Source organism: Plectrocnemia conspersa, unplaced genomic scaffold, assembly GCF_051122295.1.
Source record: "Plectrocnemia conspersa isolate PC_06_02 unplaced genomic scaffold, ASM5112229v1 ptg000007l, whole genome shotgun sequence".
In the NCBI taxonomy this organism is placed as follows: domain Eukaryota; kingdom Metazoa; phylum Arthropoda; class Insecta; order Trichoptera; family Polycentropodidae; genus Plectrocnemia; species Plectrocnemia conspersa.
Window position 1 is genome coordinate 7,730,656 of NW_028277171.1, and position 25,655 is coordinate 7,756,310.

At 30.0% G+C, this 25,655-nt stretch overlaps 1 protein-coding gene across 1 annotated transcript; it reads left to right on the forward strand.

Moving 5' to 3' along the window:
- Positions 1 to 1,647: 1,647 nt before the first annotated feature.
- Positions 1,648 to 22,468, forward strand: LOC148233797 (uncharacterized). The gene is made up of 18 exons (XM_088188963.1): positions 1,648 to 1,781; positions 9,688 to 9,884; positions 9,956 to 10,095; positions 10,158 to 10,270; positions 10,324 to 10,440; positions 10,522 to 10,800; positions 10,881 to 11,046; positions 11,106 to 11,354; positions 11,417 to 11,753; positions 11,837 to 11,843; positions 20,046 to 20,242; positions 20,314 to 20,453; positions 20,516 to 20,628; positions 20,682 to 20,798; positions 20,879 to 21,157; positions 21,233 to 21,398; positions 21,458 to 21,706; positions 21,791 to 22,468. Exons 1-18 carry the CDS (start codon positions 1,708 to 1,710, stop codon positions 22,133 to 22,135), a joined length of 3,285 nt encoding a protein of 1,094 aa, XP_088045089.1. The 5' UTR covers positions 1,648 to 1,707; the 3' UTR covers positions 22,136 to 22,468.
- The last annotated feature ends 3,187 nt before the right edge of the window (positions 22,469 to 25,655 follow it).

Genomic DNA, 25,655 nt, shown 5'->3' on the forward strand with positions numbered 1-25,655 from the left:
GCGGAAAAGTAGTTTTAAGATCATTATATTGTGAATTATAGCACACATTTTTAATCATATGCCTCCACTTCACTCTCCGAAAGTTGTCCTAGTGGAAGTTCGACCGAAGTCGGTCAAGGTCGCCGTTTCGAATAGCGTTCGCACAGCCGGGAATTTCATACGCGTGCGCGTTTCCCGACATGGACGTGCTCTCGCTATGTGCTCTCGCGTATTATAACTACGTGCGTGTTTTAAACACAAAAAAATAAAGCCAAATGGAGAAAAAGGAGATGGTGGATGATTGGAATGCACCGGAATAGATCAATGTTAGTAAATAAGACATTTTATGTTGAATCGAGGCTTCACTGTCACTAATAAATAATAAACAGGAAACGTTCAAGCGTGCAACCAATGAATAATTTCTATTATTGTTTAAGGAAAAGTATGAAAAATCAATTTGCTGAATTGAGATTTTATATACAATATATAGATTAGGTCTTTCTCTTTATGATGCATGTAAAATTTACTGCGGATTTTTGCGGTTTTTAACACATTGCATACCTTAAAAATGCATTATTCTTAAAAATGGGACGGGGCTTAGTCGCGAAAGTTAGGACCTAAACCTTTTAAACGATTATAACTCTTTAAATAGGTAACGTGTTAACGTCAAATTTAAAATACAGTTTTGTAATGATTGTAATTTTTTAATAATATGGATACCGTGGTAAAATCAGTAAACGTCAGATTTTGGATCGCGTACTAATAAAATAAAATAAAAATTTGTTCAGAATCACCAAATATACACATATTTAAAAAAAACGATACCGAGTATGATAAAATGCTAGTCAAATAATTTTTCTTAATATAAAACAGCAAATTTGTGACATATACAATTTTTTTTACGCTACGCGGCTAAATTTTTTTTATTACGCTACGCACGGCCGTTCAACACGGAATTCCTCTTCCTCGGGCCAACAATTAAAGAAATGTTAACGTCAAATTTAAAATACAGTTTTGTAATGATTGTATTTTTTTAATCATATGGTTACCGTGGTAAAATCAGTAAACGTCAAATTGTGGATCGCGTACTAATAAAATAAAATAAAAATTTGTTTAGAATCACTAAATATACACATATTTAAAAAAAACGATACCGAGTTTGATAAAATTCTAGTCAAATACTTTTTCTTAATAAAAAACAGCAAATTTGTGACATATACAATTTTTTTTTTACGCTACGCTATGTCAATCGATTGTCAGATATAATAATAATTTATAATTTAGTTAATAGCTGACGCATTACACATTATCACAGTGCTTCCAAATTACTTTCATGTCACTAAATCTAAAAGAATTAATTATCGGCCGCTAAAAAATTTTTTTCTAGTTAAAGGGTTTATTTGGCAGTACTTATTAAAATTATAATACACATATTTATAATAAGCAATATTCCTGCGCATGCGCTTACATCATCTTCTCTGTGTATATAAATATGTTTTAATATAATGTGTTATTATTTAACAGTATAAATATGTAACGTGGAAAAATATTCATAAATTAATATTTGTACTTTCTACGAAATATTTTTGTGGCCCCCGCGAGAAATTCTACGGCTACCCATTGGGCCGCGGCCCCCAATTTGGGAAGCACTGCATTATCACACCAAAGTCCAAAGTCTTGCCGAGATAATCTGATCCGTTGGATTATTCCTCATCAGTTGTATAAAACATGTCGAGAGTGTTATACAAGGGACCAATTATCCCAACAGTACATCATCATGTGATATTGAAAACATGTTTCAGGTATGTTTGTATTCCAATGATATTTTATAGTAGTTTGTGTGAGTATATAATAACTGCTATTTAGTCCAGTCAAATAAGGAGTTATCCTTAGAATGAAAGATAGAAAGTAGAAAATTTGCACAGACCTTTGTTTTGACGTTCTTAAAACGGGCTGAAAAGTCTTATAAGATCGAGTGTCCGTTAGTCAATATATCAAAGGTCACAAAAATAGTTTTTTGCAAATATCTCGCTCTCTATACGTTAGACGTCATTAGATGTTTTACAAAACTTGTAGAGAATAAAATTCGGTGCGCGACGGACAAATGGGCGATTCCAGTCAATTGGGTGACGGTCAAATGGGCGATGGTTATTTGGGCGACAGAAAGCAAGTGATGTAACCATTTTTGGATTTAAAACGAATCATAATAGTACCTGTGAAAAAGATTACATGAATCTAAATGCTTTCGAAGATTTTGTACCAAATTAAAAAAACAACCATTTATGTTAGATTGTGGAAATACCGTACGCAAAGCTTGATGTATTGCAATTTCATAATCCTTTCAACGCCAAGCGCATGATATCACGCGCAAGTAAATCTACTGACTAAAGCCAAGCGCATGATATGATGCGCTCGTTAAAACCTTCGTTTTTTAAAGAAACGGAAAAGTAAAAGTCGGCAATATATGTTTTAAAAATCATTTTGAGTTCCTAGTAAACGATTTCAGTGATTTAATTTATAGAATTTGCGATGAAACAGTGGTATATACAATTATAAAGTCACGCCTTAATTTAAAAATGTGCCATTCGTATCCGGACGCGCATAACTTTCAACGAAACATTCTCCGTTCAATTATCTACTCTGTAAATCGTATCGCTTTGTATTAACAGTGTGTAACAATACACGTAAACAAAGGAAATATATTTAATTATAATAATAAATAATAATAAAAATTAAAATTGAATTTGTTCTGATTGATTTTCGAGCCGCCGGTAATGCGTTCTGTTGTTTCGACCAATCAAAAATAAGCATTCAAATATTCAAATAGCGTCGACCAATGAAAAATAAGCATTCAAATTCAAATAGATAGTACCGTGATTTACACTTTTAAATAATTATTATTTAATAATAAAATTTTGCTACGCGACAATAATTTTCATTAATTCGTCATTTGACTGAATAAAAATGAAATATATACATAATGTGTTGAGGATTAGAAGAATACATTGATTAAACTAGATAAACAATCATAAAATAATCTTCGTAATGAAATTTTCAAATTTTGAATTCCCGGCGACGGGCTCCGAGGCCTAAAAGTGAGTTTTTGCTTTTATAAATAATCGGATTGCAAATTAACTAGGTGTGTTATAACTATGAAAATTAAATATAAACATAATGTGTTGAGGATAAGAAGAATACATTGATTAAATTAGATAAACAATCATAAAACAATCTTTGTAATGAAATCTTCAAATTTTGAAATCCCGTCGCCGGGCTCCGAGGCCGAAAAGTGAGTTTTACTTTTATATTACATAAACATTATCATTGCTTTTCGATTTAATACATATATACGTTTGATTTTAAGAATTTTAAATTAACCAGTTATGTTTTAAACATGTCGATCAAATCGGCGCTGTCGGACAGCTTATAAATGTGTAGTTTCTTGGATGTTATCTAATAAACGACATTTTACAATAATTATAAATATGTGATTGCACTTAAATTTTGGCGAACGTTGCCAATTTAAAGTAATAGTTTTTAGAGAATTTTTAAAATTTCCTTTGAAAAAATATTTTCAACAAAAAGGGGCAAAGTTTAAAAATAAGTACTATTCGATAACAACCAACTACTAAACACATAGTGTTGCAAAAATCTCTCTTACTGACACCTTTGAAAGGAAACTACACAAAATTGTATATCACTAATTTTAATATTTTTTAAATTATAAAGTTTCAGAATAAAATTTCAAGATTTATTCAAAATATTTTTTTCAACTTTAAAAATATTTTTTATTTTATTATGGATTTTAAATATTCTTTATTTATTATGGATTTTAAATATGTTTAGTTTATTATTAATTTTAAATAATGTGAAAACTTTTTGCATTTATTAATTATTAAAATATATAATACTGCGCAGAAAAAACATTTACTTTAAAAAATATATAAATCAAAATAAGTCAAAGTATTTTTTATTAAAGATAGACAAAGGTCTCAAAATTATTAATATTTTTAAAACGCATTTTTGGTCTAAAGTAACATATTAGGTGCTTGATATTTTCAGTTTATTATATCTTTCTAATTGGCTTTTATATTTACACATAAAACATATAAACAACTTTTTTTAATTATAAAGTAACTTATGGTGTAACTAAAAAACGCTCTTATTACTAAAATTTTAATTTATGATAAAATTGTGTTATATGCACCGTTAAAACGGGTCGCGAATTCCCAAAACACTCGCGTTAGAGCGCCATAGTGACGGCACGATGACGTTTTACGCCGGCGTCAAAATCAGTTCCACAAATACTCACAGGCGTCGCTTCATACGCCGCTGCGATCGCGGGATCGGTTAGTCATAGATTGGATGATTCTGGACAGTTACAAAATATACCGAAATGAGAACAAATCAATACAATATCATTAAAAAAAGGTTAGGTTGTTTGGTTCTATAGTGAATGTCGGCGCGAGCGGCAGCAAGGCGCCAGAAAGAGACGAGTGAATGCTAGAAAGAGACGCGAGATGTGATGTCACAAGGCGCCCTAATGTATGCTTTATGGGAAAGCGCAAATGGGACCTCAAACACCTAAAATACGCTAAAACACAATCAATGACTTATAATCGCTCACATTGCACCAACTATAGGTGATCGATTGTGTTGTAGCGTCAGTAAGGTGTAAAAATAATTTTTAATTATCAGTAATATTTTTGAGCGGATATGTAACCAATGCTATTTATTATTATTATTATTTATTTAAACTGTAAACCTACTTTTAAATATTACAAAATGTTACGTTTTATTATTATTTTTTATGTTGAAACATTTTGGTATTTTTTTGTTTTATTAATATTTAGTTAAGTTACAATTCTATTTAAAAAATTAATACAGTTAAATCTCTTTGTAACGAATACCGAAATAACGAAATTCCCAGTGTAACGAATGTTTAATTTGTCCCCGAAAAATTTTCATACAAAATGTTTTCATTGTAATGAACACTAATCTCAGTATAACAAAATATTTTGCTCCGAATTTAAGAATGATGTTATAACTTGACAAAATATTTCTAAGAATTCAGTTCATCATTGACTTGGGGTGTGCCAGATGTGTTCAAAAGCGACATTACATGTGTTTCGTTGACCCTCAAACTTTTTTTATAAAACATTTTTTTCACAAATTTTATTGTGTTTCATACATTTTCCTTAAACAAGGACAAAAACGATCTGTCAACCTTATAAGAGGTTATTTTGATGCTGTAGTAATATAGTAATTGAAAATAAAATAAAAATATATCATCTTCCTTACATTCAATATAACGAATTTTCAGTACACCAAAATTTATTCATTGGTTTCGTGAGCTTCGCTGTATTGAAATTTCATAGTACATTTTTTTTTTATTATTATCTAGCCAAGTTTTAAACCTATTCATAAATGATATACAATATTTAGATTTATCATTAAATATCTAAGTTTCAATATAACGATAAAATCTAACATTGTAAATCTAATAAATAATGTAAAATGTTTTCTTCTGGAAATATTTAGTCAAGTTGTAAACCTATTTTCAAATGCATTGAAAATGTTAAGTAGTTTTTATAGATTGAACTATTTTGTCTATCATTGAAAATCTTAAATAGTAATGACCAATTTGAACCATTAAATTTTAAAAAATATTTAAAAAAATCAGAACGAAGCAAAAATTATATTTAAAACCCAAAAAGTTGAGAGTCCGGTATTCGCACACTCGCTAGCTATCGGTACCTCACGATAGTGAGGTACCGACAGCTAGTTCAAATAATTCTTTCATGCTTTGGCTCCAAATTGCATGGCTTTCACGATCGAAAATCAAGATTCTCATTGGGTCGACTAGATCTGATCCAGAATCAACTAAAAGAAAACGTTAAAATTGTGATGGACTGAATTCATAATTGAAATATTCTACAGGAATAATTAATGTTTCCTTAGAACCAGGTTTCAAAAGTACACCGTGCGCTAGATCTGGGCTATTGGAACTACCTTTATATAGTTTAAAATCGATAGCTGTAAAATATGCAATTTTTGGAAATTACGAGTTTATTCTCACAGTAATTTCCAAGGCTCAAAACATAAAAAGAATATCGCATAAAGGGCAAAATCAACGATAAACATTTATCAGTGGCGATGTTAAAATTACCGGTTTAAGCCAAAATATGTAGTATGATATCGGGTAATTCTCACAAGTTCTTGAATAAAAAAATCAAGCAAATATTTTATGATTTAGTAAAAATATATATTTTATGTTTTGTTCAGACCCTATAATGCTTTTTTTCTTTTAAGTCTTTTCTAAAATATATTAGTAATATTTTCGTGTGTATGTATGTATATATTTTAATATGTAGTAAATCATGTTAATTTTTTATTTAATAATAGGGTCATGTTACTAAATAAAACGGTAAAAATAAGATTTTTATTGCAAATTTATTTGTATTGCATTATTATTGTATCGCCCAAAAGACCATCGCCTATTTGTCCGTCGCCCTTTTTGAATCGCCTATTTGTCCGCCCAATTGACCGGATGTAATTGTTTGAATAACCTCCTAGTGAATGGTATCAGAAGCTACTCGGTCCACCTATATATCATCACCAGTCGGCATGCGTATCAAGATTCCTCTTTTTTGTCGTCGTCATCTTCTCCTGGTCGCCCAAATTAAATTTCCGGATCATTATCGTCATCCTCGTTCTTCGTCACATTTGAATCAAGGATCACAGGAACAAGTTCACTTTCTCCATCAAAACCATCTGATTTTGACGAAGCATTGAAGCATGCTTGTCCTTGACACTGACCACAAACGTTAGACTGTTAAGAGACTGTCATTGTAACTAGGGTCTCCAATTCGAGTAATCGAGTATACTCGTCTATTTTTCAAGTACTCGATAATCTAGTATTTTGAAAATTACTCGATAAATATTCGAAAATCGTAAATCGAAAATTTTGAAATATTTTAGAAACAACAAAAGTCTTGCTTTTATTTGGCGTTTATGCCCGAAGCCCCGAGTTAGAGCGGTTACTATCAGGTAATATTTTTTTCGCATAGACAACAAGTAGTTGTAATAAATGGTATACAAAGTGAATATGAGGTGGTCAAGTGTGGAATTCCACAGGGTTCTATTTTGGGACCATTACTATTTAGGCCCTCCGCACACGGAGCAACTGTTTTGCAAATCGAGTTGCAAATTTGTTGCATACTAGTCACACACACAACTAGTTTGCAAGCAAATTAAAACCTCACACCGCACACGAGCGCAACTGATTCTGGATTATTTTGAGCAAAGTTCTCTATAAGTTTGTAGTCACAAAGCTGTTTTTCGCAAAATGTCAAGTAGTAGTTCAGATGAAGAAGACCTAATTGGCTATTAGAGCATTAGAGCAGGGAATATTGGTGTCATCCCTATATACAGAGAAATATCAAGTCAAATGTGTTTGTAACAGCAGAACAACTGAATCAAACAGACAAAAAGTTTATAGCATTCGACAATCGACAATCTACGACTTGGCCGTTTCACTCATTTCTTGAACTTTTTGTGAAGACACGTGCAACCATGCAACGCAACTGTTTTGTGACTAGGAAAAAAGATCGCATGCAACCAGTTGCTGACTGATTTGAAATCGGTTTCACACTCCCGTACACAGGCGTGGTCACCAAATAGTTGCATGCGCAACTGGTTTGCAACTCGAGTTGCAAAACAGTTGCTCCGTGTGCGGAGGGCCTTAATCTGTACATAAATGATTTAACCCTATGTAAACTTGCAGGAAGGATTTAACTGTATGCTGACGATACAGTGTTAATATATAACTCTAAAACATATAACATGCAAAACAACATGCAGAATGATTTGATCCATATTAATGAATGGATGAGATTAAACAAATTAACAATTAATGAAAAAAAAGCAAACTATATAATATTTAATGATGATTTTAATATTTCTATTAGCGTAAATAACTCTCAAATTACAAAAAGTGATAATACAAAATTCTTAGGTCTGCTTTTAGATAAAAGTTTAAATTTTTATAACCATATTGATTATATAATAAAAAAAATATAACCAATGTCAAAAAATTTATACAGGTTTCAAAATATTTTATCATATAAAACTAGATTAAGCATATATTATTCACATATTCATGGTCATCTAACACATAGTTTCTTAACCTTTTTACATCCACGGACCACCAAAAAAATCAAAAAATGTTTTGCGGACCATCAACATTGGATTAAAATAATAAATATTTATATAATTGATTTTTGTTCAAAACAATGAATTTTGTAACACAGTATGGTGATATAACCATATATAAGTATATTAAAACAGTCAGTAACAAGAAATATAATTTAAAAATCCATAAAATACAGTATAAAATTCGATTGTTTATCGAAATAATAAAAATAGGACTACCTGTGATAAGACGATTTCTAAATAGCCATATGCAAATAAAAGCGAATACAAAACAGATGTGAAATTAATTTTATTACAAAATCAATTGTAAAATCAGTGAAATTAATTTTATTCAAAAAGTCTTCGCGGACCACCAGTGGTCTGCAGACCACTGGTTAAGAAACTATGATCTAACATATATGCTTGCGCCTGGGGTTTTACAAGTAAATTAAAAATAAAATCACTTCAGGTGATTCAAAATAGTGCTATAAAAAAAATATTGAATTTGCCTTTTGATGCTCACACAAAAGACATGTATATGAAAACAAAATTTTTACCTATAACTATTCTTCCAAAATATGAATTAATAATGAAGCAAAAAAAATCTTAGAGGGAAAATCAATTATAAATACTAAATTTAAATTTACAAAAGAACATAATTATGAAATTAGATCTGCATATGATCTACACATCCCTCAACTATTTTCAGTAAAGTTTGGAACAATTTCTTTAAAATATGTAGCTTTTAAAACATAATAATCTACCAATATCAACTAGAAATAACTTTAAAGAAATTAAAAATATTTTTTTTAAAAATTCATAGAACTTTAAACAAATGTAATTAAGTTGTTAAATAGTATATATGTATGTATGTGTATGTTTATTGTTATAATTTGTTATGCTTATTATTTTGATGAGTGGTTAAATGTGTTTATTATACTTTTTAATGTATACATTTCCATTTTTCATTTATAACTTAAAATTGTATTAAAGTGTAACCGCAAAATGAGTAATTTTATACTCATGCGGAATTACGTTAATAAATAATAATAATAAAAAAAAAAAGCCAGATAGGTTAAAACATATACATAAAATAAAAAAATGATTAAATTTTTTGAATTTGATTTTTTATTTACTTACTTTTATGTTATTGCGCTTTACTAATGCTCATTTAGTCATTCTCATTGTAAATTAGTTGGTCACATAAATAAATGAGTTAATTAATTGATCGATGATAAAATAAATGCCAGAGTGCTGTTTTGTTGTATTTTATAAGTGTGGTGGTCATTTTAAGCTACTGCTATGCTACTGTGTTACATGCTTAAATCGTACTGCCACCTGTTGGTCACTTTTCATACTATAAGTCTTATTGTTGGCAAATTACAGGACAATGGAGCAATGTTATGAATGTTTTTAAGTCTTTAATTTTACTCATTCTCGTATAATATATTGTTTGAAATACTAAAATTATAAATTTCATTGTAGTGGTACATTATTAAATTTATAATTAAATAGATATTTAAAGACAACTTCAGTTGTCCAACAACATACAATATCTGAAAATGGTACGTGTCCTGCGTCTAATACAAAAAATGGATCGAGAGTTCAGTTGGATGGGGTATCATGGGATAAAGCTAAGCCATATAACCAAATACCCGGACCCAAAGCACTCCCGCTGATTGGAAATACTTGGAGATTCTTACCTTATATTGGTGAGAAACACTCTTGCATATATTTACATGCTCACAAATTTCAACTAAATAATAAGTGATTTATTTTTAAGGTGAATTTTATGGAGTTCAAGACAATGTTATAAACTACTTTCAAAGCATAAATGAGAGATACGGAGATGTAGTCAAAGTTGAGAAAATACTTGGTCATGGTCGTGCCATTTATTTGTATAATCCGGAAGATATTGAAATGGTATATTTATATTAAATCATTTATGTATAATTCTCTATTGTGTTTATATTTATGTTTAATAGGTATACAAAGTTGAAAGTATAATGCCGGAAAGAGATTTATTACCTAGTTTAACGCATTTTCGTTATACGTACCAACAAAATTTATTTAAAAACGCAAGAGGTCTACTTACAAGGTATAGTTATATAAAATATGTTTATATAAATAAATAATTTAATAAATTATTAGTCAAGGTGAAGATTGGTACCACTTTCGCACAAAAGTGAATCCTATTATGATGCAACCGAAAATGGTGAAACAATATGCGGAGCCGGTAGACGAAATTACACAAGAATTTATAACCAAGTATTTTCAATTGATATTATATGTATTTAATATAGTTTAAATAAGGTATTAATGTATATTTATATATAATGTTTTTTAAAGGATTAAGAGAATTAGAGGAGAAGATAACCGAATCAATGTTGACTTCTTGAAGGAAATTAACAAATGGTCTTTGGAGAGCATAGCGTTTATAGCACTGAATACTAAATTGAATTGTTTATCAGATAATTTAGCACCAGATTCTGTATCGTACAAATTAATATGTATTGCAGAAGATATATTCAGAGTTGGAGGAGAAATTGATTTTAGGCCCAATTTATGGAAATATTTTTCGACGCCGTTGTACAAACGAGCCATGAAAATCTATAATGATCAGACAGTGTAAATATAATATAATATATAATGGTTGTGTATTTTACTTTGATTTCTAATTTGTGTTAATTTCATTACATTGCTTAAAGAATGGGACAAACACTCGTTGAAGAAGCTAAGAAACTTATCGAGAGTAAGGAAAAATCTCACGATACTTCCAATAGCGAGCCGAGTGTTTTGAAAAAATTATTAAAGATCGATTCTAAAGTTGCTACTGTTATGGCCTTAGATATGTTATCAGCGGGTGTCGATACGGTAATATAGTGCTTAAGTATTTTCTGAATAAACAATCAATAACAAAAACATTATTTCAGACTTCAACAGCTTTGGTTAATATTTTATATTACTTATCAGTCAATCAATCTAAACAAGCTAAACTACGACAAGAAATATCTTCAGTTTTACCTCACGATAGCTCAAAGTTAACTGCTCAGATTCTAAATTCAATGCCATATTTAAAAGCGTGTATCAGAGAAGCTGCCAGATTATATCCAGTTACGCCGGGCACGGCTAGAATTCTCACTAAAGATATTGTCTTATCTGGATATCGAGTTCCAAAAGGCGTATGTTTTATACATTAACATATGCTAAAATGATATCCATGTTTTTTAAATTATTATTTCAGATTAATATTTGGTTGCCACATATGTTTCTCGGTGTTCAAGAAAAATTTTTTCCAAAACCGCAGGAATTCATCCCTGAACGTTGGCTGAGAGACGATACTGATTCGGAATTATCGTACAAGAAGGTTCATCCGTTTGCTGCGATGCATTTTGGTTTTGGATCTCGATCTTGCATAGGAAGAAGATTTGCCGAGCTTGAGTTGGAAATTGCAGTGATAAACTTTACTAGAGAATTCAACTTAACTTGGGAAGGACCACCGCCTAGAAGAACTACTACTAGTATAAATTATCTAAGAGGACCTTTTAGATTCATATTCAACAATATCGAAAAAAATCAGAGCAATAATTAAACAAATACAATAAGGTTAATGCGATATATGATCGAAATATTTTTCTTGTAAACAAATTTTTATATTTTTAAGATTCTAGGTATTAGCACAAATACTATTTATTCTATAATATATTAAAAGCAAAATTAATATACTATATTCTATACTTTTATTTGAATTATGTATTAAATTTGTTCTACTTTGTTAACAGTAAAAGGAGTATTCGATTTTAGATGCAATAGTAAACTGCAAAATAACTTTGAAATTGTTCAAATTTTGATTATGTTTTCATTTTATAACACATAATATCTTCTTTGTAATGTAGTGTGATAATATTGAAAATATATATTTATAATTATTGTTACATTGTTTACGATTATGAAAGTATTACGTGTCTTGACGATCCCTTCCGCTGGCCGCCGAGCTGGAACTCGTCACCGAACTGATGCTTGTGGGTGTTGAGACCACATGCTGGGCTTTGCCCACACCGGCAAAGCCATTCTTCGTTGTATAATTTTGCTTTCTTAGCTGTTGACATGGTGTTGTTAAGGATTAATATATTTATAATTACCATCTATTTGGTATATATTCAAAATAATTTAACTGTTTGAAATTATTCACCTGCTTTTTTGATATGACAATCCAATAAACATTTTGTTTTGGCCGACGACGGGGAGACGACGTTCGCGAACCCCGGTGACAGCCGCAGTAACCTGCTGTTTGGCCATAACAAGATTTGTAATAGTCATATACAGAATAGACGGAACACAATTATAGAACAAAACGACGAAAATAACACAAACGAGCACTTGCGGCTGAGTAAATCATACCTAAAAATTCAAGCGGTTTCGGTAATTTTACACGCTGCTCTACATCAAACCGCACCGTATCTAGGTAAACATGTGTTATGATGAAGAAGTTGTTATGATGTGAAAGAATTTTTTGTAGAGGTATCTATAGGTACTTAGTACAATTATGTGTACGAATGTATACTATTTATAATATGTGAATATGTGATACGCTTATGGGTCCAATAGTCGTTAATCGTAATTTATGACAAAGTTCAAGGACTAGGTTGAGATGATGAAAATATCAGCTGTTGCTCAGCCTTGGATCGGTGGAATTTTATAACGCGTGTTGCATATTACAAATAAAAATTAAAGTTTGTACAATGCTGCAGCGCAGACAGTTGCTTATTGTCATAATGTTTCTATTGAAAATCCAAATTATGCTGCGATGGAGCATTAAAAATAAGAAAGGTGACGGATGGGGATAACTATTTCCCCCCTACCAAGACGATCATATATAAGTCGGAATTCAACCGCAGCGCATACATTTATTTTCTCACTTCTGACTTCAAACTAAGTTTTAGTTTAGACCTTGAGCTCGCCACCAATGAAGCTTACCAAAAATCAACTACCAAGTTCAAGCACATACTCTGAGACCGACACTATTAAATGCAGCCAATAAGAATTTTCCCTTCAATCGACAGATTCTTGACCGAGCCCAGTTGTGACTTCGAGCAATCAGGAGTTAGCTCGAACTTTGAGACGACCTAGGCAAATCTAAGTGAGCTGTGAATTTTGGCCATAAAATAAATAGAGATAGGCGTAGGGTTCTCAATCGAATATTCGATTATTATAATTATTCGTCTAATTTTTATTTATATAATACATATTCGAATAATTAATCGAATATTCGTAAAATATTCGTTTTTACTATTTTGAAGGAAATTTGAACTTTTTTTTAGAATGAAATAATTTGTATTCTTGAGCATCACAGTCGTTTTTTTTTCAATACACCTAAGTGACTATTGCCACTTCAAAATTCATGTCTTTATTTTGTTTGAGTTTTTAAATGTATGTATAAATAAAACTATACTGTTCCATATTTCATGTAGTATATTTTACATAGTTTAAAAGTTAGTATAAAATTATAATATGTTCAATTTTCTAATACCGACAATATAATACATTTATTCATTTACAGTATAATTTTCATACAGGCTTAAATAACATACATATAATATTTACAAAATCTGTTTTATATGAATATTATAAAATTTGCGTTAATAGAATTAATAAATATTTGTATTTACACATAATCGAAAGAAATAAACATGGACCCAAAACATTTTTTTGATACATATTTTTATATAATATAATACGTCTATACTATGAACACATATAAAATATTCATATAAATTTATACATTATATATTTTACATAGAAATGGTCAATTGATCTAAGTATAGTAATAATATTGCTTGTTCAATATTTTTAAATTTAGCAAAAATGTTATAATCGATTATATATATGTATTATAGTATGTGTATATACATATATCATTTTTTTAAATAGGTGTGTATATTAAAAAAAATATATTATTATAACTGTATATTACATAAATTTATTCAATGCATCAGATAATATGGTTTAAAAGTAAAATATTTGCCCCTGCTATCATATTTTTTTTTAATATTGGTCCTTTTTTATCCACAAAAGATGTATAAATGAAATAAAACCCTTATTAAAATTGAGTAAGTATTCATTTCATGTTCAGTTTTATTTACAATAATAATAAAAAATCATGAACATTGCACTCTCGATACACATATATTATAAATCATAATATGTATTAGTTTAGTATATCATATATTTTTTTTATTCAACATCTTGTATACATTGGTATGATGGCCACTCTACTGCTGAACTATTTTAATATAAATATTTACTTATATTATAAAGAGGTTCTCACACGATTTTGCTCTACGTCTCAATCCCAATATGCGTGCTATTAATCTAGGTGCGGTGTTCATACGAGCACCACTTCCAACACTTCGTTTGCCTTTACGTCGTGAAGAGCTCCGTTGTGGATTCAATTGAACTTGTGCCAAAATTCCTACTAATAATTCGTCTACATTGTGTGCTATTCCACTGGAAGCTTCAATGAACTTGCATTCATAGCTATTAGCAAGCCTTCTACCAACTTGAAATATAGCAAATATGAGTATTAGAGCAAACTCTATATTGAATGCTCGCAAATAGTATAAAATACTCACCGACCATTGGTACTTCTCTTTTGCGTTCTAAATCTGCTTTATTAGCAACTAGAATTACACCCCTTGTCGCCATATATTCACCCTTCCACAAATACAAAAGGATGTCTTCAGCTAATTTTAAAGATTGCCTATCTTCGACCGAATACACTACAACGAACACATCTGCGTTGTACGTTGCGCAAAAACTTTCAACCTATAAACAATAAAATAAATAATAGTAGAAAATATTGACGCATCAAAAATATATTATCGTTTTGCGCTTAGCACAGTGATAATGTTTATATGCTATACTAACCGACATTTCCGACGCAGGATGATCTATAATTTCTAATTCAGTCTCTTGTCCGTTTAATAGCACCGATACATTCTTTTGCCCATACTCTTCATCTGAAATATATAAAATATTTATTGTAGCCAATAAAATGTTGATCATTATAAGCAAATAAGCAGTACACTCACCTAGTGAAGCATCATAAGCACATATATATTCACTAGTAGTAAATTGGCACGTTAGGGCAGTCTTTCCAACGCCGGAGGCTCCGAGCATTGCTACTCTATACGGACCTTGGGGTTCTTGGTTTTGTTGTGATCCAGTACTGAAATTATCAATTATTTTTTATTTATTAATTGTTAAAGCTAGAAATATGAAGTAAAATAATTAATATATTATATTAGCTTTTTCCATATTTTATTGAAATAAAATTTGTTGTGTAAATAAGCTTTTGTTAGTCATTTCAAGTGTTCACTAATATGTTTTGTAATCTCATCAAAAATATTAAATATAAGGTATGCGTATGTAATAAATGTAGATTTGAATTCAATAGTATTTTTGAGAATATGTGATAATAATGGCAATGAGACACAAGTTAGTGGTTGCAGATATTCATCGTTATTATTTTACGTTATACGTTAAAAAAGAGACGAAAAACGATCGTTCTCCGAGGTACAATTCAATATGTATGGTGAAATATAAGTAGAAGAGAGACGGAGAAATTGGCGTTATTTCCACATGTAGCTCTTATTGGTGAGTTCCCTGGGGAGGCTCGTAGCGTGGTTATGGTAAAGATTAATTTTAATATCAAAGTAAATACTATAAGGATGCAATAAAAAGTAGTAATACAACATGTATAATCGATAATAAGTAAGTATTGTTTAATTATGAATTATTGTTTATTTAATGTTTTTTTAGGAATAAGGGAATAAATTATTTTCTCTACAAACTAATATAGGACTTCATAATATTTTATTTTTAATAATGATTCGAGTTATTTGCTAAAGCTGTTAAAAGTTGTTTCTAAATTAGCTATTGTAAAGACTTAAAACATGTTACTCGTTAGTCTTGATGCGGTAACATTATATTAACTCAAAAAGTCATCTAATAAACAGTGAATAACAAAAGGATTATTTTAAATATTAACAACATTAGTTGATATTTTCAAAATCAGTCAATATAAAATATGAAAAGAAATATCGTTAGTTTTATCTCACAAAAGTAAATGACAAACTATAAATTTAGTCCCACGTTTGGGAGTGTGTATTAAAGAAACTGCGAGACTATATCCAATTACAACAGGCACTTTCAGATCTCTAAGATACTGTGTTATGCGGTTATTAAATTCCAAAGGGTATAATTTTCAATTATTAACTTTTATATTGGTATTTTAAATTATTATTGTATCTGATAATTTATTATTTAAATCAGACAGATGTCAATAAAAGCGCGTGTTTAAAGTGTCAAATGTTAATTTGCAACAACACATTTACGAAATGAATCGTTTAACCACCGCCGAATGAGTTAAAATTGTTCAATTATTCTACAGAAATAACAGTTCTGTACGAACTGTGTACACTTACACATACGGTAAGATTATGATCAATTTCTTCGTTTTACTGAGCGAACAAATCACAACACAGTAAAAAAATGAACAGACTTGAAACATTGAAGATAAGGTAAGGCCTGTGTATGAGCCACATTTCCACCTTTCTGGGTATGTTAATAAGCAAACTTGTCACATAGGTGGCAAGGAAAATCTTCATGTGATTCATGAGAGACCATTACATTTACAAAAAGTGACTGTTTGGTGCGCATTGTGGTCAGGCGGCGTCATTGTGTTTTAATTTTTTGAAAACGATAGAGGTCGACTATAACCGTTAACGGTGAACGCTATAGGCGCACCGAAGGCTATAGGCGCGCAAAATCGAAGATATTGACGCGAAAGATACGTGGTTTCGACAAGAAGGCGTAACTTGCCACACATCGGGTGCAACGATGGATGTTTTGCGTGAAAAGTTTGCAGGTCGCATTATTTCACGATTCGGTGACGTCAACTGTCGACCAAGATTATGTAATTTAACGCCGTTTGATTTTTTATTAGGTTACGCTAAAGGCTCGCACACACAGAAAGCGGTCTGTCGCGGCGATCAGCGATATGGGGACGTCATATAGGACGCGATACCTTGTGTGAGCGTTCCAGTCTTAGGCTTGCTGCGTCTGAGAGAAATAGTAGCGCATTTTCAAAATAATTTGTGTTTCATATTGCTATTGAGTATGAGTTCAGATAAAGAACAACTCCTTCTCTTGCTAGCTTTGCAATACAGAAAGAAAAAAAGACGACGTTGGGTGCATGAAATCAATAAGAAAAGAAAACAATTGGGTGAATACCATCAATTATGTATCGAACTGGATCACATCAAGAAAGAAGTTTATTCGTATGAATAATTCAGTTTCGTCACTCATTTTTAGGCGGTCATTAGAAAAATCTGTAACTTTGTACTACCGGATCGCTTGTCACCGCAACAATCTGGCAGAGTTCGGTAACCCGCGAAAGCTGATGCAACATCGCATCACTCAACCAGACCGCCTGACCGCATCGGTTAGATATCGCTTCCCGCAGCGTCAGACCGATTTCTGTGTGGCCGAGCCTTAAGAGTCGTGTCTACTCGTTGGAGCACCCAAAATCCGCCAAGTTATAGCCGAGATACCGCCCAAAATGCAGGAAAAAGTCATTAAAAATTACATTGAAAGAATCGGCTTTAAATTTTTTTTTTTTTTTTAAAGTTCGAAATCTTAAGTTGGAGCATTTTTTAATGCATGGTAAATTAATAGCTGGTATTTTAATATTTATACAGTTCGAATTGTATATTGATTGAGAAGGACTACCGCCGAAAAAAAATATAAATGAAAATTTTACATTTATATAATACTTAAATTTTACATTCATAGAAAGTGGAAAAAGTAACGTGGGAGCCTAGATTTGTTATGGCCAAAACTTGGCGGCATTTAAGTAGCACTGACGTGACGGTTATTCTCTCGCCTGGCAACCCTCGCCCCGTTCGCGAGCGTCTCGAGTTCGGGTCCCGTATATTTACAAATAACCATGTAAACTTCATAAATCTTTTTTAAAACATTACTGCAGCGGCTCAATCTGCGTCTAATTGCCACCCGTCACCATCCCGTCGCATAAGTAATATTTCTAAATATTACGTTTTTGCTACATTTTATTTTATAATTTATAGATTTAACGGATTCTATTTTTAAATTATAACAAAACATTCGATTTGGTTATTTTTGTAAAATAAGTGGCTGCGTAGCGATAAAATATTTAAAATACTACGATAATATTTATAAACTGGAGTTGAATTTCTTTAATTTGGTAATTTTTTTAAAAGTATGATTTAGAAGAATATAAAGATATTAAATTATAATAAACTATTTTTAAGGTTAAAAACGCAAACAAGTAGATAAACATGACGTTTCTTATATTTGTGATATTAAAATAAGTATTTTATATGGTGACAACACTCTCTTTTGTATATAAACACCTTCAGGGATAAAAAATCGTTATCAACGAGGAAATAGTGATAATTGTTGTAAACATCAAATTCATCATGGTAAATTAGATTTGTTTTATAAACTGAGTATTGAACCTTTGAACGGTTCTACTTATCATTACTCATTGATTAATTATATTTGTTTTGGTTATGTGGGAAATTTCGATACACGATAATGGTTCGTTTTCGAGTTGTACATCAGAAAAAAACTATAAACGTATCTGACGCATTTATATACATATGTATGTGTATATACATATATGATGACCTTGATAGCTCAAACTCCGAATTATTCCATTAATAGATGAACATGTTTTCTAGATTTGTTTAGTGTTTAGATACTTGCAGCACCGAATAGCCGTGGCATATGTGCAATCGATTATCAGGTGTAATAATAATGTATAATTTAGTTAATCGTTGACAGTGAGATATACACATTATCGCACCATAGTGCAAAGTCATGATGAGATAATTTGATTCGTTGAATTGGTCTTCATCAGTCGTATAAAAAATGTCGAGGCTGTTATACAAGAGACCAATTATCCCAACATCACATCATCATGTGATATTGAAAACAAGTCTCAGGTATGTTTATATTCCAATGATATTTTAAAGTAGTTTGTGTGACTTTTATATAAATATATATATATATATATATATATATATATATATATATATATATATATATATATATATATATATATATATATATATATAAATACTTGTAACCATGGCGTGAGTAAAAAGACAGGAATAATTATTAAAATTTATTAATTTAGTTCTGAATTTTATTATATCGATACATTTTGTTCAAACAAATATTAGCAAGAAATAAAACAGTTTTAAGATTGTTATATCTTGACTTGATAATACATCAAAAAGATAAAGCAATGTTATATAAAAGGTCAGATATAAAACTAAAATCGTATTTATCCGCATTTCTTTTCTTAAAATTTATGAAAATTTCAATAAATCATAATGTTGTATGACACAACGAAATATTTTCTTTTTTTAACATTTTTATTGGTTTTATACGAGTTTTTCGACAAGTTCCAAATTGCAACACTGGGATAAGTTTATTTAAACACAATCATTATTATAAAAGAGTGTACAAACATTTAGTAATGTAAATATAATATATAAATAAATATCAATTAACGAATATGGAAGAGTTTTAAACCTTCATGAAAATTTACACCACATTTTTCATAACATTTTATAAATTGGTCAAGATATAATAAAAAAAATTCTAGGAACTTTCTAGTCCTTGCTGGAGCTACATACACGCACCACTACGTTAAACTTTTATTCATTATGATAAAATGAATGCCAGAGCGCTGCTTTGTTGTAATTTATAAATGTGTTGGTCATTTTAATTTAATATTGTATATTCAATTTATAATTTAATAGATATTTGAAGACAACTTCAGTTGTCCAACAACATACAATATCTGAAAATGGTACTTGTCCTGCAGCTAATGCAAAAAATGAATCAAGAGTTCAGTTGGATAGGGTATCATGGGATAAAGCTAAGCCATATAACCAAATACCCGGACCCAAAGCACTCCCGTTGATTGGAAATACTTGGAGATTCTTACCCTATATTGGTGAGAAACAATTTTGCATATATTTACATGCTCATAAATTTCAACTAAATAATAATTTATTTATTTTAAAGGTGAATTTAATGGAATTCAAGACAACATTATAAACTTCTTTCAAAGCATGAATGAGAGATACGGAGATATAGTCAGAGTAGAGAAAATACTTGGTCAAGATCCTGCCATTCAATTGTATAATCCGGAAGATATTGAAATGGTATATTTATATTAAATCATTTATGTATGATTCTCTATTGTGTTTATATTAATATTTAATAGGTATACAAAATTGAAGGTGTAATGCCGGAAAGAGATATATTACCTAGTTTAACGCATTTTCGTTATACGTACCAACAAAATTTATTTAAAAACGCAAGAGGTCTACTTACAAGGTATAGTTATATAAAATATGTTTATATAAATAAATAATTTAATAAATTATTAGTCAAGGTGAAGATTGGTACGACTTTCGCACAAAAGTGAATCCTATTATGATGCAACCAAAAATGGTGAAACAATATGTGGAGCCGGTAGACGAAATTACACAAGAATTTACAACCAAGTATTTTCAATTGATATTATATGTATTTATTATAGTTTAAAAAAAGTATTAATGAATTTATATATAATGTTTTTTTAAAGGATTAAGAGAATTAGAGGAGAAGATAACCGAATCAATGTTGACTTCTTGAAGGAAATTAACAAATGGTCTTTGGAGAGCATAGCGTTTATAGCGCTGAATACTAAATTGAATTGTTTATCAGATAACTTAACACCTGATTCTGTATCGTACAAATTAATATGTGTTGCAGAAGATATATTCACAGTAGGAGGAGAAATTGATTTTAGGCCCAATTTATGGAAATATTTTTCGACGCCGTTGTACAAACGAGCCATGAAACTCTATAATGATCAGACAGTGTAAATATAATACAATAAATAATGGTTGTGTATTTTACTTTGACATCTAATTTGTGCTAATTACATTGCTTAAAGAATGGGACAAACACTCATTGAAGAAGCTAAGAAACGTATTGAGAGCAAGGAAAAATCTAACGATACTTCCAATAGCGAGCCGAGTGTTTTGGAAAAATTATTAAAGATCGATTCTAAAGTTGCTACTGTTATGGCTTTAGATATGTTATTAGCGGGCGTCGATACGGTAATATAGTGCTTAAATATTTTCTGAATAAACAATTAATAACAAAAACATTATTTCAGACTTCAACGGCTTTGGTTAATATTTTATATTACTTATCAGCCAATCAATCTAAACAAGCAAAACTACGACAAGAAATATCTTCAGTTTTACCCCACGATAGCTCAAAGTTAACTGCTCAGATTCTAAATTCAATGCCATATTTAAAAGCGTGTATCAGAGAAGCTGCCAGATTATATCCAGTTACACCGGGCACGTTTAGAATTCTCACTAAAGATATTGTCTTATCTGGATATCGAATTCCAAAAGGCGTATGTTTTATAGATTAGCTTGTATTTGTATTTTTTAACACATGCTAAAATGATATCCACTTTTTTTTTAAATTATGGTTTCAGATTGACATTTTGTTCCCACACATGGTCCTCGGTGTTCAAGAAAAACATTTTCCAAAACCGCAGGAATTCATCCCTGAACGTTGGCTGAGAGACGATACTGATTCGGAATTATCGTATAAGAAGGTTCATCCATTTGCTGCGATGCATTTTGGTTTTGGATCTCGATCTTGCATTGGAAGAAGATTTGCCGAGCTTGAATTGGAAATTGCAGTGATAAACTTTATAAGAGAATTTAACTTAACTTGGGAAGGACCACCGCCTAGAAGAACTACTACTAGTATAAATTATCTAAGAGGACCTTTTAGATTCATATTCAACAATATCGAAAAAAAATCAGAGCAATAATATAACATATACAATCAAGTTAATGTGATATATGTATGAAATATTTTTCTTTTAACAAATTATATATTTTAAGATTCTAGGTATTAGCATTAATACTATTTATGCTATAATATATTTAAAGCAAAATTTATATACTATAATCAATACTTTTACTTTAACTATGTATTAAACTTGTTCTGCTTTTTTAACAGCAAAAGATGTATTCCATTTTAGATGCAATACCAAACTGCAGAAGAGCGTTCAAATTTTGTTTATATTTCCATCTTTTCACACATAATACTGTCTTTGTAATGTAGTGTGACAATATTGAAAATATATATTTTTAATTATTATTACATTGTTTATGATTATGAAATTATTACCTGTCTTGCCGATCCCTTCCGCTGGCCGCCGAACCGGAACTCGTCACCGAACTGATGCTTCGACTTCTCCTGCTCCTCAGCGAGTCTCCAAGGTTGCTGACTCCATGAGCAGTTATACTGAAACTCCTGAGTCTGTAGTATTCGACATCTAAGCCGGCCTCGGAGCCCGCGTGCAGAGCAGCTCGCCTCGTGCTTCCCAACATAGGCTGCAATATTTTGTTCATCAGTTGATAAGTGTTAACTACTACAAAACGAATGAACTTATTGTTCTTTCGCCAGTAATAGGATTATTGGATATTGATTATTTTACATCTATAATACCTTATCTGTATGGGCATTGCTCGCTAAACCCGTGTGTATGATATACTTAGACAATATTCCATATACATAGGTAGATAAATGATAGTTATATCTACATATGTATATACATATAAATAATAATCATAATTTTTATACTGTTTGTTGATGACTCATTGTAGTTACAAAAAAATCAAATGTTTTAAAATTTAAAATATTTCATTTCTTCATATAAATTGGTTTATAACATATGTATATATTTCTGGAGAGATAATTATAATATTATTAATTACTGATAGAAATAAGCTTACAAAGTCACAATTAAACATAATAAGCACATAGACCAGACTAGTACGCTCTGAAGTTAGCTGCGAGTGAATTAATAATTATTTTTTTAAAGGTATTGAAGTTTTTTTTAAATGATTTATAAATAATTTAAATACGTATTTTGTCCAGATACATAAGTAAGAATATAATGTTTATATAAGATTCAATAATATTTGGAGCACCTCATAAATGTCTTGGATTAGATAATATTCTTTAAATTTAATTATGGGTAATAAATATTGAAAAAAATAGAGCAATTTATTTTAGTTTTATTAAATACTCATGATGTGACATGAATATAGAAATATGAATTATTTTTAAGTTCAAAATTTTGATCATAGATGTCAGTATAAAAGTTATGAAAATATTTATTATTATTATAATATTTATAATTTTATTAGGTGATAGATGTCAGTCATTTTTATAAAGTCTACTAGCTTAACGTTACGCGGCTCGATCCCATCTAAAACTTTATTAATTTCGTTATTTTTAGATGACTTAATTGATTTGTAGTACTAATTGGTTAAATAAAAAATATCAATAAATAAAATTACAAATATATTCGAATATTTCATCCTTTTTTTATTCAGTATTCGAATAGTTGACAACTACGAATAATTGAGAACCCTAGTTTGGAGAGAACGGAAATTGTGATAAAACAATCGAATAATATTCACATAAATTTTTAACTTATAAAGTAAACGAGAAAAATATTCAGTGACACGCGTGTACTTCAGAAAGCAACTCAAGACACACTGCATGAGCAGTGAGAGAGGTTCCAGATGTAGGTCAAGTGCAAAAAGTGGTAGTAAGTTATTGCGTTTGTACATCGCCGCGCTACACGTGTATGATTTGGAGTATATAAAAAAATATTTTTTTCTTACCCGCGTAAAAGTAAAACCATGTAAAACGAGCACCCCGTAAATCAAGGTATAGATGTATAATATATATCATTATATCGTATATATCAAGTCATTAATATCATTCTTTATGACTAAATGTAGCACATATTTAACTAGCGAATGAATACATTAACAAACTGTAATTATTTTTTCTACATTAAAACACTTTATCTACCGCTCACGCCAATTGGCGTCCTGAGTGTGCCGAAAGTTAAACACCGCAGACGCCAATTGGCGTCCTGTGTATGTGATCGTTTCCATGTCAAATTAAAAATATATGTTTAGTGTTTTATTTGATTTTTTAAAGAGATGACTAAATAAATGTATGAATTTTCATTTTATTTTGAATATTTTTTTTAAAAATTATATTTAGACAAATGCGAAGGTTTTTAAATATATTTTGTATTTTTTTCGTCCGGCAGTTTTACTACCAGACAAACTAATGTATCTTTTGATGCGGTCCGAATATTTTAGTAAATTTTTCTAGACATGTTATAAATGTATCAATGCATCAATTCAAGTCATTATTAAGTGGTTCTCAACATGTGGTTCGCCGGAAATAGAAATTAATTAATACATTTCCTTATTATTAGATTTTAACATTGATTGTTAATTTTAAAATTATAAAAACAAGTTATGTAGGAATTTAAATAAAAATAATTTAAATTTAATTAACGAGCGGTTCTCAAACTTTTTCAAATTTCTAAAAACATTTTTCCAGCACACTTTTTTTTGGACAGTGTAAACAAAGAAAAATATGATATTTTATACACAAATATATAAATATGTATATTTAAAAATAATTTATTAGGTAAATGGGTTTATTTAGAAATGAAGTCAAATTACATAAAATAAAAAATGCGATGTACATATATAAAAAGTACAAGACACTAAAAATTTATCATATCATTAACCATTAGATAGTATTGGATTACTTAGAATCTCAAGATTGTCAGATTAGTAAGATTCTATTGTTTTTTTTTCTATCCTGTTATAAGGAATTTCCAAAATGTTTTTTGTGAGTAAATATTATCTCCCGTCAGAAATTACTGGCTTACTGGAAATACCGAATCGCAGTGACGCATTTTTTTAGAAAGTGGGAATTTTTTCGAGTTATTATTTTTAAATTATTAGCACGATACACATAAAAGCTTATGGCTAAGAATTTAGTTTTAGTTATAGTATCGTGTTAAGCGCATCTGGTTTTCGTGTGCTCGAGTGAATATTCGAAAAATATTACGAACTGTTTATAAAACATAGTTATTTAGTTATATACGAGTGTAGAATCTACGTAAAAATAATTACAGTGTATGTTATTTAATATAGTGCTAAATATATATAGATATTCCAAGTGACAATTAAAATTATAGTGATAGTGATTCAGAGTCCTCTGTTCATGAAAGAAATCGTCCACGTGTTATGATGCTCATAAGCGATCAGCAAGATGAACAAGAAAAATACTTAGAAGACACTTTACAAGACAAAATACTTTATTGGAGATGACTTGTTCCCCATTATTGCAGAAGAAACAAATAGATACCATAATCAACACTTTAACAGATACAAACCGCAAATAAAATCTAAAAAATGGGTGGATGCAATTGAACCAGAATTAAAAAATTGATTTAAGTT

Excerpts from the sequence above, each read along its gene's own strand:
- LOC148233797 (XM_088188963.1), top strand. The coding sequence starts at position 1,708 with ATGTCGAGAGTGTTATACAAGGGACCAATTATCCCAACAGTACATCAT. Across the intron at positions 10,096-10,157 it reads ATCCGGAAGATATTGAAATG|GTATACAAAGTTGAAAGTAT; the intron begins GTATATTTATAT and ends TATGTTTAATAG. Across the intron at positions 20,629-20,681 it reads GCAAGAGGTCTACTTACAAG|TCAAGGTGAAGATTGGTACG; the intron begins GTATAGTTATAT and ends ATAAATTATTAG.